Consider the following 17,642-nt stretch of genomic DNA (forward strand, 5'->3'; position numbering starts at 1 on the left):
CAACACATTAGTGAAAGAGGCAGATTTGAGGGCTTTCAGTCCATAACTATTAGCTCTGAAGCCATCTAAGGCTACATAACAGTGATATATTAAAAAACAGAAACATATTTTCTTTGGGCTTTAAAAAAAATCAGTTTCAAAAAGATCCATGTTTTACAACGACTAAAAATGCTGTATTATGCATGCCCAGCCAGTAGATGGCAATGTCACTTTGTAAAGAAACACTACAAAACTGGCACTTAAAAATGTCACTTATCACAGATTTGCGTTTACGTGATGACGACAAGGCGTCAGTATTAAAAACTTGCACAACTTTTTTGCATTTTCAGGATGCCAATGTTGTGTAAACAAACAGCCAAACTGCATAAAAACTCGATTGGTTTAAGTAAAAAATGTAAACGGTCCCTAAATTGAAGTGCACATCTAAATGCTGACAAATGCATTTTAATAATTGGATTTTAAATTATCACTTTAATTATACATTAAAAATTATTTCACCTCTAAGAACATTGATGTACCAAAAACTTTGATGATTAAAGTGCGATTTATACTTCTGCATTGATTGTACGGCGTAGCCTACACAGAGATGCACACCCTACGGAGTAGCCTACGGCGTAGCGTGACATGCACCCATCCAAAAATGTACAACGCGTCAATGCTACATGGACCAAAACGCACTATTGGTCTGCTAGAACTCCTCCCCCTTGGTCTGCATTTCCGCTTGCGACTGTTAAATAATGTTGGTCCACGTTGAGGAGCTATATTTAATAACTCAGGCCACAACAAAAGTCTGTTTACCTCTATCACTGCAGATGCTTCGCCAACAACATAAACAATCTGCTGTCTACTAGAGATCAGCATATGTAACGCACATCAATGCGAACAACGACGCTGAAGTATTAATTAAAACTTCCCCATAGCCTACAGTGTACAGGCTACAGCATAAGCCATATGCAGAAGTATAAATCTGGCATCACACTGCAATAATTATATCCAATAAAATGTCCTTTAGAATGGGAAGGTCCCTCCCCCTAATATCACTTACTTCTGTCTAGCCAGTAACAAGTTAAATTGGGTCCCCAGTGCTTATATCACCCTAAAAAACGTTAAAAAGAACAACCCGGTAACTTTGTTTGGGTAAGCCATTCTTTGAATTCGCCTGTTTTGTAAGGTAGGTAACAAGCCCAATTACAATACCGCCCCCTAATCTGCACTATCCAACCACAGCACTGCCATTTAGTGCAGAGAGAAAGAGAGAAAGAGAGAGACAGAAGGTAATTGACAGCACAATTGAATTTTAATTGCAACAAACCACCATCATTGTGATCAGTGTTTTCATTTCATCAGCTCATTTGCATTTTAAAGTAAACACACAAAACGGCACCTTTTTGCTAAGGCCTACAAAGTTGCAATTTTAACGTGCTATAATAAATTATCTGTGGAGTATTTTGAGATAAAACTTTACATACGCACTCTGGGGACACCAAATACTTATTTTACATCTTTAAAAAAAAACTCATAGTATGACCCCTTTAATAGGGACATGAGTCTTTGAGTGATGAGTGATGTTACAGACATAGGGGGAAGGGATGAAAACCTTGTATTCCTACAGATACATCCAACCTCTCAACAGTCACTGCCCAGCTCTATGTCAGCTGTCCTAGCACAGGTATCATGTGACAGCGAGTATTACCTGTGTGGGCAGAGAGAGGTGAGAGAGGGCGGGTTGGTGACGGCGTTCCAACACCAAGGCTCTTTCTATTACTGCTGCGACAGCTGTAACACACACACACAAACATGGGGAGAGAGGGATTATTACAAACCCTTCATTATAATCCAGCAATGATTGTTTAAGACGTTGTTATTAAAAAGAAGTCAAATCAACAGTGATCAACCAACAAAAGATTTATAAAGCAAATGCAGCTCTCAGCCTCTCAAGAGGGTTACAATTATGTTGTTCTGCTGGTTTAGAAAAACAAACGATGTCTGCCATGTCTACAGACACAGACTGGTGTGGCAACACTTCAGACTGCATTGGGATTTTAAAGCTTTGGCCAGCATCAGCCAGGACTCCCTGGTGAATCATATTGTGCATGTATTATATCATTTATTCATGCAACACCTCTTGCACAAGTCATGCATATGCAACCTTCATCATTTCTCACATCAGTCTGCAAACACAGATTTTGATCAATGCATGTGCACAGCAGCCTTTACCACCATAAAGGCAATAAAAGTCCCCCCAAATTGAGTAAAGCATAGTGTTAGGCATGCGACAAAGCTATACGACAATCTACATAATCTTTAGACCATTATAATGCATTATTATGATTAGATGCGACAGATACATTTGACACTTTGGACGCATCTATGATGGGCAGGTAACTAACGTTACGTCATATAATTACTATAACTCACGCTACACTTTGTAATTACATAAACTGACCAATAATTATCCACGTGGCTACAAAAGCTGAGGCATTTTATCAAACGTTACCTTTTTGATCGCTTGAGCATCGCACCAGTCACAAAATGAGCTTTGCTACTGCCAGGCACAGCGCTCCAGTAACTTGGATCAGACATAATCGCGTACGATTAGAGTGTAAACGGTCCAAGAAACACCGAAATACAAAAGCCAAGAGAAGGGTCGAACCACGAGCGATTCATAAGTCCGTGGGGGAGACGAATGGAAACGCGTCTGGCTCACAGTGCTTCATCTCGGCTGATGCGTCTTTGTGCGACACGCTGCTGCTTGCTGGACTCGCAGTTCAACTTGGTCAAAGTTTATATGTCCTCATTTTGTTTAAAGCTTCAAATTTTGCCCCCTAGCCGATAAAAAGTTAATTATTTGCCTCCTTAGATTAAAAAAAGTGTATTGTGTCGGATAACAAAATAAGTCCATGGTTTTGAGTAAGATGCTTGGTGTGTTGTGGTTGTTTCTCCTGTGTTGATTGATTGCCGGGTGATAAGCTAGGGATGTACCATTTCTTTGTGAAGGGGGGAGATGAATCTTAGTTCGCACTACAAGATCTTTTAATTTAATGGATTTTGGAACAACGAGAGTTTTGTTATTGCCATTTAACAAGCAGGTTTTAAATATAATTTTTTTACCTGTAAGGGTAATGAACAATCCATCATGTTTTACGGATGGTGCGATCTAAACCAAGCGTTTCCCCGGTGACGTCAGATACTCACACGAGAGCAAACCAAAACAGAGGCTGCTTTCAAATTCCCACACTTGCGGTCTTTGCACTTGACCACTTGACTACGTACATGACCTATTTCCCGTATTTGGCTCAAGTGTTCTAGTGGGCATGAAGATCCCTAGGCTGCGTCCAAATACCCACACTTGCGGTAATTTGCACTTAAACACTTGACTACGTAAATGACGTATTTCCTGTATTTGGCTCAAGTGTTAGTGGGCAGGAAGATCCCAAGCGTAGTATTATTCACCGATGGGACACACTTAGCAAGTGTAAAAAATGTCAATCCAGGTAGTGGCAGCAATTTGTATATATATATATATATATATATATATATATATATATATATATATATATATATATATATATATATATAGGTATATGTATACATGTATATATGTATATGTATATATATGTATATGTATATATATGTATATGTATATATATGTATATGTATATATATATTTATATATATATATGTATATATATATATATGTATATATATATATATATATATATATGTATATATATATGTATATATGTATATATATGTATATGTATATATGTATGAGGGATGCATAACGATTAATCGCGATTAATCTATAGCAGAATAAAAGTTTTTCTTTACATCATATATGTGTGTGAACTGTGTACAATAATTATGTATATATAAATATGCACACATGCATGTATAATTTGAAGGAAAAAAATGCATATACTAAGTATTTATATTTATATATAACATAAATTTTACATAAATATACAAATGTATATACACATGTAAACATTTCTTAAGTAAGGGATAATGTAGAGGCAGCTGGTAGTTATCGGGAAATAAACCCCGACAGTGTGATCAGGACCCGACGCAAAGCGGAGGGTCTTGTATCACACTAAAGGGGCTTATTTCACGATAACTACAGGCTGCCTCTACATTATCCCGCTTATTACATGGCTACTTGCCACATAAGAAAAAAAACTGGACATGAATATGAATTTGAAACATTTTATTGGCATATTTGTTTTAAATTAACATTTTTATCCTTCCGAGAAACTTTGCACAGATGCATAAAATGATCGTAATACCTTATTAAGATCCTCTGCTTCATACTTGTCTGACTCCATTTTTTTCTCTTTTAGCCAGTCTTTGAGAAGTTTTAATGCCCATTCTGTATTTTTTTGTGTGTTGGCTTCGTAGCTGTCATGCTCTATTTTGTCAAGTTCAGTCTCAGTAAGCTCTTTGTGTCTTCTCGTTGTTCGTTCTTCTATCCACTGTTTAGATGTTTTGTTTTTTCCATACATGTTAAAATTAATGTCAACATTTTCCATTCTTAATGGTGGTTGTCCAGTGTTTGTCACAAGATGGCGCCAAACAGTAATCTTTATTGGCGCGGAGCGATTTTAATCGTACAAGTAGTACCGGCTATGCGTTATTACTTTGGAGCGGTTATTATTTGAAAAGAACGAACCTGCAAATGTCTCACATATATATATATATATATATATATATATATATATATATATAAATTATTATTTTTTAAGATTTCTTTAAATAATTTATTTACACTTATCTGAAACTTTCAGAAGTAGGATTCTATACACCTGTGGAAAAAAAAACATTTTGTGCATGCAGCTTTATTCAAGTTTATTGTTTATTCAGTACTCCCTGAGAAGTTCCATGTTTCCATGACATCTTGTGAGGCAAAAATCTCACATTTACATCCAGAATATAATGCATGATGGGTTACACTTAGCCTTGAATTCCACTCCGAAACTGTATTCGAGATGGGTTTATTGTTGGTTAAGGGCACTGAACTTTGCCAGTTTTAAGACATAGGACAGTCTTGCGCACTTACTTCCTGTTGCATACACGCGCTCTCGAGTGGCAGAGACCACAAGTGTGGGCCCATTTATAGGTGCAAACATTGTTAGGTATTTTGTAAAACATCTGCAACTGCTTTTTTAACTACATAATTAGAAACGACATTAATTGTGGCATTTATAGTAGGGATTACTGAATAAACTTTTATAAAGCTGCAGTGCATGCACAAAATAAAGATTTTTTTACGGGTGCAAAGATTTCTGCTTCTGAAAGTTTCAGATAAGTATGGATAATAATCTTTAAGTTCAGCAAATGTTTATTTCAAAGTGTTTATGCATTCATTTTAATTGAAAATACATAATGTAAGTCAAGTGGTCAAGTGCAAAGACCACAAGTGTGGGTATTTGGATGTAGCCAGAGCTTCAAAAATGTATAGTAGCACATCACTGCAGAACACTACATCCAGGGGGAGGAGTTGGATCCAGGGGGCAGGGTTGGATCCAGATGAAGGGGGGCGAGACTGGATCCATATCCAGGGGTGGAGCTCTCCTCCAGCTGCATTGTGATTGGTCAGTGGTTTTACCACAAGACACGTCATACTTGGGGTATTGCACTACCATTTCTGCATTGAAGTGTAACTAAATTAAAAAAAAAATTTTGATGGAAATTTTTTTTACTCAAATAATACTCCAATAAAAGTAGTGCCTACAAGGTAAAACGTAAGTTTTTTTGTAGTAATCAGGGTCCCCACACCTTTGTTAACTTCAAATTCAAGGACCTTTCACAGACTTTCCAGGTCCAATAATCTCAAATTCAAGGACACATTTCAAGTGAGAGCAAAGTTACATTGTGTTACCTTTAAAGATACATTGTTACAGTTCCATTTTGAGGGAAATCGCATGGCATCACTGCTGTGACACTTTGGGGACTCTTCAGGGGTAAGTGTGTCTGAATATGTATATCAAATTCAACCAATGGTGAGGCTTAACCACAAAGACCTGGTGAAGCGGGAGCCAGAAAGTATATTGCTATTTAAAATATTGCCAAAGACGGTTTTACAGGGACGCAGGAGTATGGCAAGGGAGACGCAGCGTCTCGTTCCCTTCTCAGGGAACAACAGTTTCATACGTAACCAGAGACGTTTTCATGTGTCAAACACAACTATGCAAAAAAGCATTTTGGGTTGAATCAACATTCACATACAGAAGATATAAGCATTTAAAGCGAACAGTTTAGCACGTGTGCTTAAAAAGTCTAGAATTTTTATGATATTATCCTACACTACACAGGGAATAATATGGATTTTTTTCCAAAAAACTTCTTGCATAAAATAGATTCAAGCACGTTCAATGACCTGTATCTATGTATGTACACTCTAAGAAAAGATGTATTAATTTTAACACACTGTTTTGTGTTATTCTATTTAACACATTATGTGTCATTTCCTGTTGATTTGAGTTCAAATAAATAGAAGGGACAACACAAGATGTGTTAAAACAACACAAAGTGTGCTGTTCCAAAAATAACACAGAAATCTGTTAAGTTAAGACAACAAAGTAGATGTGTTGTCCTTAACTAGACACAAGATGTGTTATTTTAACACATTCATTTTAAGCGTGTATATTTTCAAAAACTTCCCAGGGCCTTAAATTTCCCCCCCAGATTCACAAACTTTCAAGGATTTCAAAGACCCGTGGGAACCCTGAATAATGTTTTGGAGTAAAAGTAATAACAGCATCATCCGGGTACTGAGTCATCATGGGCAAGTAGCCATCTAATAGGTGGGATAATGTACAGCCGGGCTGTTATCACAAATAAATCCCTTTAGGGTGATATCACCCTATAACTACCACAGGTGTACACTAAATTATTAATCTTGACTATATTATTAATAAACCTTTAAATTTTATTGATAAGTGCAAATGTTGGAGACCGCTGGTTGCGACTATTTGCGGTTTGCAACATCGCAAATGTGCTGGTTCATCTGGTGATGCAAAGTATATAAAGTGGGAGGAGTTGGATCTTGATCCAACGTCACCCCCTCTATGCTTTTTAGGATGTGGGCCATTTCAAAATGTAAGAGTATATTATGCACACTTGTGGAGGACAGTGTAAGCCAAAAAGGAGACACATCAGGTAATGCCTCTGGTATCCATATGAATTATACGCATATAAAATGACCTTTACAAGCATGAGTGTATTTCTCCGTTTAGTGAAAAAAACAAATCAATGAGATGTGCATCTCCTCTAATTTTCCACGGCATTATGATATGTGGATGGGCTGTCTTACCTCCAGGGATGAAGGGATTGTAAAGGACTGCAGGGGCTGCCTGGGCTGCATGGACTCAGGATGATGGGACTCTGGCTGGGTGACAAACTGAAAAGCAAGACACGTTTACATGCATTAGCACTCTGACTAAGTGCATGTGGCCTGTATGTCTCCCTTCTGGTGTGTCCTTATGCTCACTGTCTGTAGTGAAAATCAAAGTGCTTTGGAGATTTAGTTAAAGGTCACCTAATATGAGAAATTCACTTTAAGGAGGAAATATATGCAAAAGCCGCCATACGTCATCTTCGTCAAAAATTAGACAATGCTTTTACCGAATACTCTTAGCCCCCCTGTGTGTCTACACAACCACCCTGTAATGATAAAAAAAATTGACCATTCCTTTTTTAAAAATCCCTGTAAAACCTCAACAGTCTCATGGGACAAGCTGATGCCGTTTTCTGAGCAAAGTGACATCACTTTGCGCAAGCCCCGCCCACAACAATCCATAGACCAACATTAGGTCCTAATTTCTATTTTAAATATTCTTTAAATTATTCATTACTGCACATTCAATAGGAACAATGAAGTGAGGTAAATGTCTTATTAAAAATAGTGTATGTTTTCAAAAAAGGCAGAAGACACTACCAAAATGTATTTGCAGTTTAGAAAAAGTCAAATGGGGCTAGATGTATTTGTTTTCCTTCTCTGCTGCTCGTATAAGATCCACTGTAGATGTGCATGTGGTGTGCGCTCTCTAAAATGTCAGTGTGCAGCAGCGCTCATGCAGTCGTGTTTCCCCTTTTGGATTCAATAATTCAATCATTCCTTAGGATCCAAACAGGGATGAATTTAGAAGGCACCAATCGCCACGTTTTATTTTCTGCCACCATACTTCCTCGTGTAACTACTTATGTAACAGTCAAATAGGGAAAACATGGAAGTGTTTGGTGGCTTCTAAATTCATCCCTATTTGGATCCTAAGGAATGAATGGGGCTAGGCTAAATGCTAACACATTCAAAACGCACTGTACAAAGATGAAGTGCACGCATTGAAAAAATATAGGTATGTATTAATTTATCTAAGTTGAGGTAAGAACATAGTAAAATATTGAAAAACGGCGGTGTTTTCCTTTAAAGAGACATGCACACAGAAACAGCACTTTCTAATGCATATCCAAAAATGGGCCTTTTCAACATGTGCATAAATGCTCTTCACAGGCACATTCGGGGGACACCTAAGACTAATATTACATCTTGAAAAATTGCCATATTAGGTGACCTTTAAACGGCATCATGTTGCTGCAGCACATGGCATTTAAAATGACTTAAAAGGAATAAACAATGAATGGAAGAATGAATGAACAAATAAACAAATGAATGAATGAATGGAGTTTATGTAAGGTATATAATGTATGTTGTTAAAAATACATAAAAAATCTTTAAAAGACCAGATTTAAGAATCCTGAGACAGATGTCATGAGAAATATTGTCTCTATGACAGCCCTAGCCTTTTTTGGAGGCACCTCCCTGCCTGTCAATCATTTGCATCGTGTTCGGGTTTTCCGAAATATATTCAGAGGTTGTGGTTTGAAGAAAGGCATGGAGTCATCTAAATCAATGGCTTAGTATTAGGTAAGCTAATAACGCTAGTAATGCGGCAGTAATAGTAACATAGGTTACACAGTTAAAAACATGTAATCAGAACTTGTACAAAAAGGATGCTGGTATGAGAAATGGCTTATATTCAACATGATTCATATAATCAGACAACTGGCAGCTTTTCTTTACATTATTAGGAGATATAGCAGTATACAACACAAAATCTCAAATTTCCACTGTTCATCAACAGTTTTTTATGTGGTCTCTTATGAGGACCAGGTCAACCAACGCCATTTTAGTAAATCCTTTCTATATTTGACTTTCAAAATGTTTACAGCCATTATAACTTTCAGTTCCACTTCTTCGACCAATGCACTGGTGACATCAACATAAAAGGCCAATAACAGCTGAAACCAGGAAGTATGTTTCCTTCATACCATGCAATTTTGTTATCAGATGAGCTATACACACAATATGTAAGCTAACCAACCAGGCAAGTTAAGTGCAAAGTCACGGTTAAGGATCAAACTATTAGTAAAAGCAGATTTAATGAAGCAAATAAAATGAAAGCACACAGTGTTTTGTGATGGTTGATGGCACGTTGTTATATTGATTTTTGTGTCCTGATGAGGGTAATGTCCTATGTACTACTGGCACGGCTAGACTATGCACTAATACACCCTGATGTGTTCCAATGAGTACAAAGCAAACTTTGATGAACTTGGTTTGCATAACAAATTAGTATGTAATGACCTAAAAGCTATCTGGAATGCTACATTTGCATGTCTGTACAAATAGGGCTGCCACCGTCTGGCAGTTTGTATATTCTCACATTGCAACGGATAGCAACGGGTGCTGCAAAAGTGTGAAGATGTTGTCATGGTGAGAAGAGAGAACTGGAGATGACCCAACTGTGAACACCACCCCCCTGCGCTCAACAATCTGATGTTATGCTATATCTAACCATTATTTTTTCCTTCAATTTGTATGCACTTTATGCATCAGAGATTACGAGCTGCTTTATATTTTGCAATAGATTTTGGGCAAAATCCCTATAAATCAGCAGTAATCCATGATCATTTGCCCAAGAAAGGATCCGGATGTGCGCTCCTACACATTAGGATTGAAAATGTGGTGGGCTGTGCTGGGGTCGGCTGCATTCACTCTGAGCTCGGAGTGGGAGGAAAGGGTTGGAAAGCTGCAGTGATCATTTCTGAAGGCAGCCAGGAGGGAAGTGTCAAAAAAGCAGGAAAACATTAGCGAGAACGACGCGAAAGCAATAACCAAAGTGTGAGGACGCCTCGACTCTTGTTCTCACTCAAAGGTTCGAACCTCATAGTAGGATCTTGAAAGTGTGATTCAAGAGTTCACATTCGTAGGTGCCATTGAACTCTAATGTGATGTCTACATTAGGGATATGGTGTGATGTGGAATTAATCCAGCAAAATGACAGATGGCAGTAGGGGGAAATAGTAAAGGCCATTCCAACAGTCCAACTTATTTGGCAATGGGAAATATTGTGCAAACATAAGGCTGAAACACAAGAAGCCAAGTTAAAGAAGCCATAAAACGACAAAGTCAAACAGATAAGCAAGGGTTGCCTTCATCGACACAGGACTTATTGAATGTTAATGGAAGGCTTATATAGTTAGGTTAGGTACTGCGCATGAAACAAAAGCAAGGTTGTGCTTTTCAACACAAAATAACACATGTACTTCACAATTGATCTATTTATTTATTAATGTAGAACTAAATAATGCATTCCCTTGGGATAAATAAACACTTCCCTTGGGAAAATTAACCTTTGTTTTATTATAGTAAAAGTGTAACAACCATGTTTTTGGCAGATTGATTTATCATCTAAAGTATCATGGTTAAACCATTATTATTTTAATGAGGCCAAAATACATTTGTGGTACTTTGGTTTTACCACAGTAAAACTATAGTTACTACAGTAAAACCATGTTCTGCGTTTTAAATAGTTAATTTAAGCCGTTACTTACTGTTATCTGTTTAATGTATGTGCATAAACACAAACAAGGTAAAATACACACGGTAACAGGGACTATAATAAATAATATGATAGCTTTGTAAAGAAATGTAGCTTGTGGCTCATCACTCAACAACTCGCCAAGTCCGAGGGGTTTCCCCAGCGCGAGTCAATAATTCATCACAACATTTAAATAACGAAATAAATATTTCAGCTTACTCTAAAGTGAGGGAGGGGATTTTCAGTTTGTCTCTTCTCTTCATCTTTCCGCAATCAGGTGGAAGTAAAAATCCTTTTTCGGATCTTATAGACAACACCAAGTGCTGTCAAAAATCGCCCAATGTTTACACATCCGCGTGTTTTGGTCTGATGTAACGTTACTAGTGCAGATACTCCATTAAAGCCAATAGTAACTGGCACGATAGATTAACACTTCTTGTTGAAGTGATGCGACGTTTGTAAGCTGAAGTGAGTGAGGTAGGGAGTGAGTGAGGGGGGCGAGAGAGAAAGAAAAGAGAGTCGTATGTTCGACTCAATATGTCGCACTGCGCAGAACTACAGATTCATATTACCGCGAGAGCGATTTAACAGCACATCTTTTCAATCTCTCTCGCGGTATTTTGATGTCATGTGCCGAATAGTCTGCGCAGCGCCGATTGCAGTCGATCACATTGAATGGTGCGGTCATCTCTTGCATGTGATTGCCCAAGAGTGATGTTCTTTAACAATTACAACACACTGCGGTTTGCACAAAACAGACACCAAAAAACCAAAGAGATCACTGAAATCTGCACTATTTAATTATTTGTGAGACACTTTACCTCGGCGCGTTAGTATGCTGATATTATAGTTCTCATATTCAGAGCAGCTTTTTGTATGGAGCGAATTTTGTGCCAAAATTTTACAAACAAATACAGCATTTTGCAAACAAACTCAATCTGCTTTGCAAAGGGAAAACTTGACTCGCAAACAAACAGAAAACGCTTTGCAAATAATAAAGGCAATTTGAGAGAAAATGCAGATGTGTTACAAATATGTACTGTGTTTTGTAAATGTGACCATGATTTTTTCACAAATGTGACCATGATTTTTTCACAAATGTGACCATGATTTTCTCACAAATGGGACCATGATTTTCTCACAAATGTGACCATGATTTTCTCACAAATGGGACCATGATTTTCTCACAAATGGGACCATGATTTTCTCACAAATGGGACCATGCAATCCAGAACAGCAGATGGCGCTGTTTCAACTTTTTTAGGCATTGGAAAAAAGCCCAGGGGAAAAGCCCTGAATTTTAACATACATATCACCCCTGACAGTGGCAGCAACTGAATAAAGACATTTCATTTGTCGGGCTTCATTCTGTTAATCTCACTGATTTTATTGTAAGTGTTAATAATAATAAATGTTTGTTAATAGTAAACAAATTCTGTGTGTCAAGACAATGAATTCAACTTACAATGCTTATCAAAAGATGCAGGATAATAAATGAAACTCTTTGGAGAAAGAGTGTGGTAGGGACATAATAAACCCAACATCGGCTGTCTGGACAGAGTGGCCAGTTCAAGCAACAGTAACCAACCAACCAGGATCATAGTCATTTGAGCACTCTGAACAAGATAAACTTCTACAAAATGTTAATCCTTTTAAAGTTGGTCTTATCTTGTCAGGCTAGGAGGACCAGTTTAAACCAGCTTATTTCACAATAGCCAAGCTGGCAAAGCTTCCAGCCTAGTCAAGCTGGTTTGGGCTGGTGTGATCAGCCTGACCAGCTACAGTATAAAAGCAAAAATCCTTCTAATACTAGCTTAAGCTAAAACCAGGCTGGAACACCATCTTAACACTCTGGGGTCGGCTGCGGCGCGGGCGCCGCAAACTCTTTATTTTTCAATCACTCCCCAAAGAGACTTAGATAACTCTGCTGATTTTGGACATACAGATATGATTTATACATCATTTAAAACGTTAAAGTGTCTAGTTTTTTTCTGTCCACTCCCAATAAAAACAGAATGTTGTGCTTTTCGCAAAATTAAGAAAATAAACATGATGCGCGTTTTGTTCTCTCTCCCTAAGTGAATTCCTTTCAGAAACACGTCAGAAAAATGAACTGTAACTTAACGAATACTTGTCATACAAACAAAAGATAAATGTCAACATAATGCTTCGAATGTCTGCTTTTAAATGATGTAAGTGAAATCGAAAACAAATATTGTAATTCGTTGTTAACTGTATTAGAAGAGAGAGATGTACCGTCTTTCTTCTGTTGCTTCATTATCTATAATGAGCCACGCCCCGCTCCATTGAAGAGAAGAGCAGAGATCATCCATATTCATTAATCAACCCCACAGTCAATGGACATTCCGTCTCTGCAGCCATTCACTGCTGTGTTGAGTTTTAATCCGAGTGCTGGAAACATGACATCTACTTGTTTACTAGTGACTGTAACTAAAGTTATCTCCAGACGCGAGTGTGACTCGATCGACGTCCAAACGCACACACAAACACACAATGCCTCATATTTGAAGCGCTTTGTGGTATCATTATAAAAGATGTGATTGCACACACCACATAACTGTTTACTCGCGCCTAAATCTCCAGACAGACGCGAGTGTGTGTGCTTCGTCAGTGTGATGGGATCGATGTTCAAACTCACACACACACGATGCCTCATTTTTGACGCGCTTTGTGGTATTCTTAAGATGCAAGTGTGTGTGCTTCGTCTGTGTGACGCGATGTCCAAATGCACACACAAACACACGATGCTTCATATTTGACGCACTTTGTGGTGTTCTTATAAAAGATGCAAGTGTGTGTGCTTCGTCTGTGTGACGCGATGTCCAAACTCACACACAAACATATGATGCCTCATATTTGACGCACTTTGTGGTGTTCTTATAAAAGATGCAAGTGTGTGTGCTTCGACGGTGTGACGCGATGTACAAATGCACACACAAAGACACGATGCCTCATTTGACGCGCTTTTTGGTATTCTTATAAAAGACGATTGCAAACATCACATCTACTTGGTTACTCTCGCCTAGTAAATAAAAGTTATCTCCATGCGCTTATGTTTTCTTTGTGCTTCCGTCAGACGTGATCAACGGCCAAACGCATACACAAACACACAATCATATTTGACGCACTTTGTATTAAGACGCATCTAAACACATCTAAAACCCAGTTTATTCGCGTATATCTCTGCACAGTAAGTTTATTTAATGCAGGATCATGCATGTGAAGGCATTTCTTTTGTCTTGCTTTCACAAACAAACACTTAACAATAATGGCATCTTCACATTCCTGCCTAAAGGCTCATTATGCAGCTCATTATGCAAGTGTATTGTTCTTCAGCAGTGTATTGTCAATCACAGATTATTCAAGAGCTTCCAGCCTCCTTGCATATTGCCTTCCTAACCAAAAAGTGACTTTGAAATTGTAAATAAATATATTGTGTTATGTGACGGAGTAAGCAGAATGATTTTCACATCATTTTAAAGAAAAAACTCTAGACTACTAGATCCTGCTTTGAAAAGTTTAAGGAAAACATGTTTAGAATGAGTTTTGTGGACTTATATCAGTCACTTAAATTTTTTTCTTTTTCAAAAACCACGCATAAACATTTTTCTCTCAAAAATACAAACATGTACATACATGTTAATCATATAATATAGTAGCCCAGTTTGTGCTGAATGCAGTGTTATAAGACTTTTGCCATTATTATGTTTTTAAGCAACTGAAAAAAGCACAAATGTCAGTGCAGGTCAAAACTTCTCCAGGGCCAAAAAAACCCTTAGACCCCAGAGGGTTAAACCAGTCAACCAGCATAGGCTGGTATTAGCTGTTATTTTTCTGCAGGGGATATAATAAATTTTATTTATAATGCACTTTCTAAAACTCAAAGCACCATAATATATGAGATTCTCAGGAACATACACATACAAAAGTAAACAAGTTAGTAATAATCATTTTGCAATAGTAAGCTATTTTAAAAGGATAAGTCTTTAAGGATCACTTAAAACAGTCCAGTGATGGTGAGTTTCTTATCACCAAAAGAAGAGAATTTAGAGAATCAGACGGGGTATAGGGATTGACAATTGCAAATGTATAGAATTCAGATGGAATTCAATGTCTTTACACACAGAATGTGTTTACTATTAACAGACATTAATTATTATCAACACTTTCAATAAATCCAGAGATTAACAACATGAACCACGAAAAATTAATTTAGTCTTCATTCAGTTGCTGGCACTGTCCGGGGTGATATGTAAGTTAAAATTCAGGGCTTTTCAGGGAGACTAGTTGAAAATGCCTAATAAGGTTGAAACAGCGCCATCTGCTGTTTTGGATTGCATGGTCACATTTGTGAGAAAATCATGGTCCCGTTTGTGAGAAAATCATGGTCCCATTTGTGAGAAAATCATGGTCCCATTTGTGAGAAAATCATGGTCACATTTGTGAGAAAATCATGGTCCCATTTGTGAGAAAATCATGGTCACATTTGTGAAAAAATCATGGTCATATTTACAAAACACAGTACATATTTGTAACACCTCTGCATTTTCTCTCAAATTGCCTTTATTATTTGCAAAGTTTTTTCTGTTAGTTTGCGAGTCAAGTTTTCCCTTTGCAAAGCAGATTGAGTTTGTTTGCAAAATGCCAAATTTGTTTGTAAAATTATGGCACAAAATTCGCTCCATAAATGAGCTGTTTGCATTTTCTGACAGCTGTGTGCTGGCAAATGTTAAAAAAATATTTCTGGAAAAAAGTACTAATGACGACATTACATTAATGTATTTGTAAATGTTACTTCTTATACCATGTTAGACTAAACAATACTTATAAACGTAACAAAAAACATAAATATAGTTACCGCAATATGCAAGAAAATAATAAAAATCAAAAGGACTTCTTAAAAAGATTTGACTGAACAATATAGACTTGGCTTTGTTTCCGTCGGCAGGAAATATGGTAAACATTTTGGGGCTTTCCTTTCTGCTGTCTTTCTCATTGTTGAGAGCTTGAACACTGCGAAATAAGAGAGAGCCGAGGTCTCTCAGTTACCATGGTGATGAGGACCTACCTTCTCCTCTCTCTTTCTTTTTACTGATTATAAACAGAAGTGATCTCAGCAAACACACAGAGTGACTATCTCTGTCAAAACCGATTTGTTTTTGAGATTAAAATGAAACGTTTCTGGTATTGCAATACCGCACTGCAGTGATTATTATAACACACACACACGGACGCACGCGCACAAAAACAAATGGGTATTTCGAATATGCAAATAAAAGCGTTTATTTGTCCATTAATCTATGACATTCAGCAGGTGTTAATTTTTTTGTTTATAAAGGTACAAATGATGCAAATTACACATTTGACCACAAGATGGCGACAGCAAGCTTATAATGTAATAGTGACAGTACAATGAAACGACAAATGTTTTTTACTTACATGTTTGTTGATACATTTTTAATACATTGCAAATTATTTTGAATGAAATAAATGCGAAATTACACATTTTATTTAATTTGATATTGACTATGATTTGACACGGCTAATCTTCTGTAGACGTGTGCAAAACAAAAAAGTATAAATACATAATAATAATAATATATCAGTACAAAGAATCTGGTGAGATTCCTAGGGGACTTTTTAAACTACTTTCAAATAAAATAATATACAGTACTGTGCAAAAGTCTCAGGCCACACCACCAGCTTTAATGTCCATCCCATCCATATTACATATTTTATTCTTTTTATTAAGATACAAACAGAAAATATAGGAAATATGTACACAAAATTAAAAACAAAAAAATTTTTAAAAGTAAATGTCTTCTTCAGGCATCAGTCAGTATTTAGTGTGACCTCTCTTAGCACATCTAGAACTTTTTTGAGGACAATAAAGTCATTTGATTACAATTAGGAATTATTAGGATTTATTTTTATTTAGGTTTAAGTTGCCTGCTATTGGTCAAGTGGAAGGAGAGTTTAAACCTAAATACTTCAGCTTAAATTACTGCCATATATATAAAGAATAGTAATATTTTTTTCTTTACAGTATTTTAATGAGAATTTCTAACATATTTTTACTTTATCCTTGGAGGAAATTAGTTTTTTCAGTCATTTCCAGGAAGCTATAGTGGCCTACTTACAAATGTCAATTCATCATTAAGCCAAGACATAAAAGCATGTTTTTCTACACTACTTTTTTCCATATTTAGACAATGTCTGACGAAGTTTAGAGAAGTTGGAAAGTTCTGCTTAGACTTAATAATGATAAAATAATAAAAAGTATATATACTGCTTAGTTCCAGTGTTATTAACTAATATTTACAGTAAGGAAGCAGTTAATATCACTGTAACAGTAGCACGGCAAATGTGGTTAATCTGTAGCTTTCCCTTTTATCTCACCCACAAACTCTCAACAAAAATGCCCTGCATTAGTCAGAAACCAGCATATTTGACTAAACATGCGCAATTTGAGCAAAATACGTAATACTGGGGAACATTTTCTAGCACTATAGAGGTTAAAGGGCCCATGTCACAGGACTTTTTTAAGATGTCAAATACATCTTTGGTGTCCCCAGAGCACATGTGTGAAGTTTTAGCTCAAAATACTATATAAATAATTTATTATAGCATGTTAAAATTGCCACTTTGTAGGTGTGTGCAAAAATGTGCCGTTTTGGGTGTGTCCTCTAAAATGCACATGTGCAGATCAAGTGTAAACACTGATCACAATGATGGTGGTTT

The 17,642-nt window shown here is 36.9% G+C and overlaps 1 protein-coding gene across 10 annotated transcripts in view; it reads right to left on the bottom strand.

The window, feature by feature from the left end:
• mast3b (microtubule associated serine/threonine kinase 3b) overlaps positions 1-11,392 on the bottom strand; it is a 33,174-nt gene extending 21,782 nt beyond the window's left edge. For 4 of the 10 annotated variants that reach the window (XM_065241676.2, XM_065241674.2, XM_065241675.2 and 1 more), the window contains exons 1-2: positions 2,498-2,937; positions 1,694-1,776 (exon numbers count right to left, since the gene is read on the bottom strand). In XM_065241676.2, the coding sequence (XP_065097748.1) occupies positions 1,694-1,776; positions 2,498-2,583 (169 nt within the window). In that variant the 5' untranslated portion in view covers positions 2,584-2,937. Of the gene's footprint in view, positions 1-1,693; positions 1,777-2,497; positions 2,938-7,312; positions 7,400-11,099 lie in introns of those variants that run through there. The other 6 variants (XM_065241670.2, XM_065241669.2, XM_065241672.2 and 3 more) reach the window with 3 other exon arrangements.
• Positions 11,393-17,642: the final 6,250 nt, after the last annotated feature.

The sequence above is a fragment of the Paramisgurnus dabryanus genome, chromosome 14, assembly GCF_030506205.2.
Source record: "Paramisgurnus dabryanus chromosome 14, PD_genome_1.1, whole genome shotgun sequence".
In the NCBI taxonomy this organism is placed as follows: Eukaryota; Metazoa; Chordata; class Actinopteri; order Cypriniformes; family Cobitidae; genus Paramisgurnus; species Paramisgurnus dabryanus.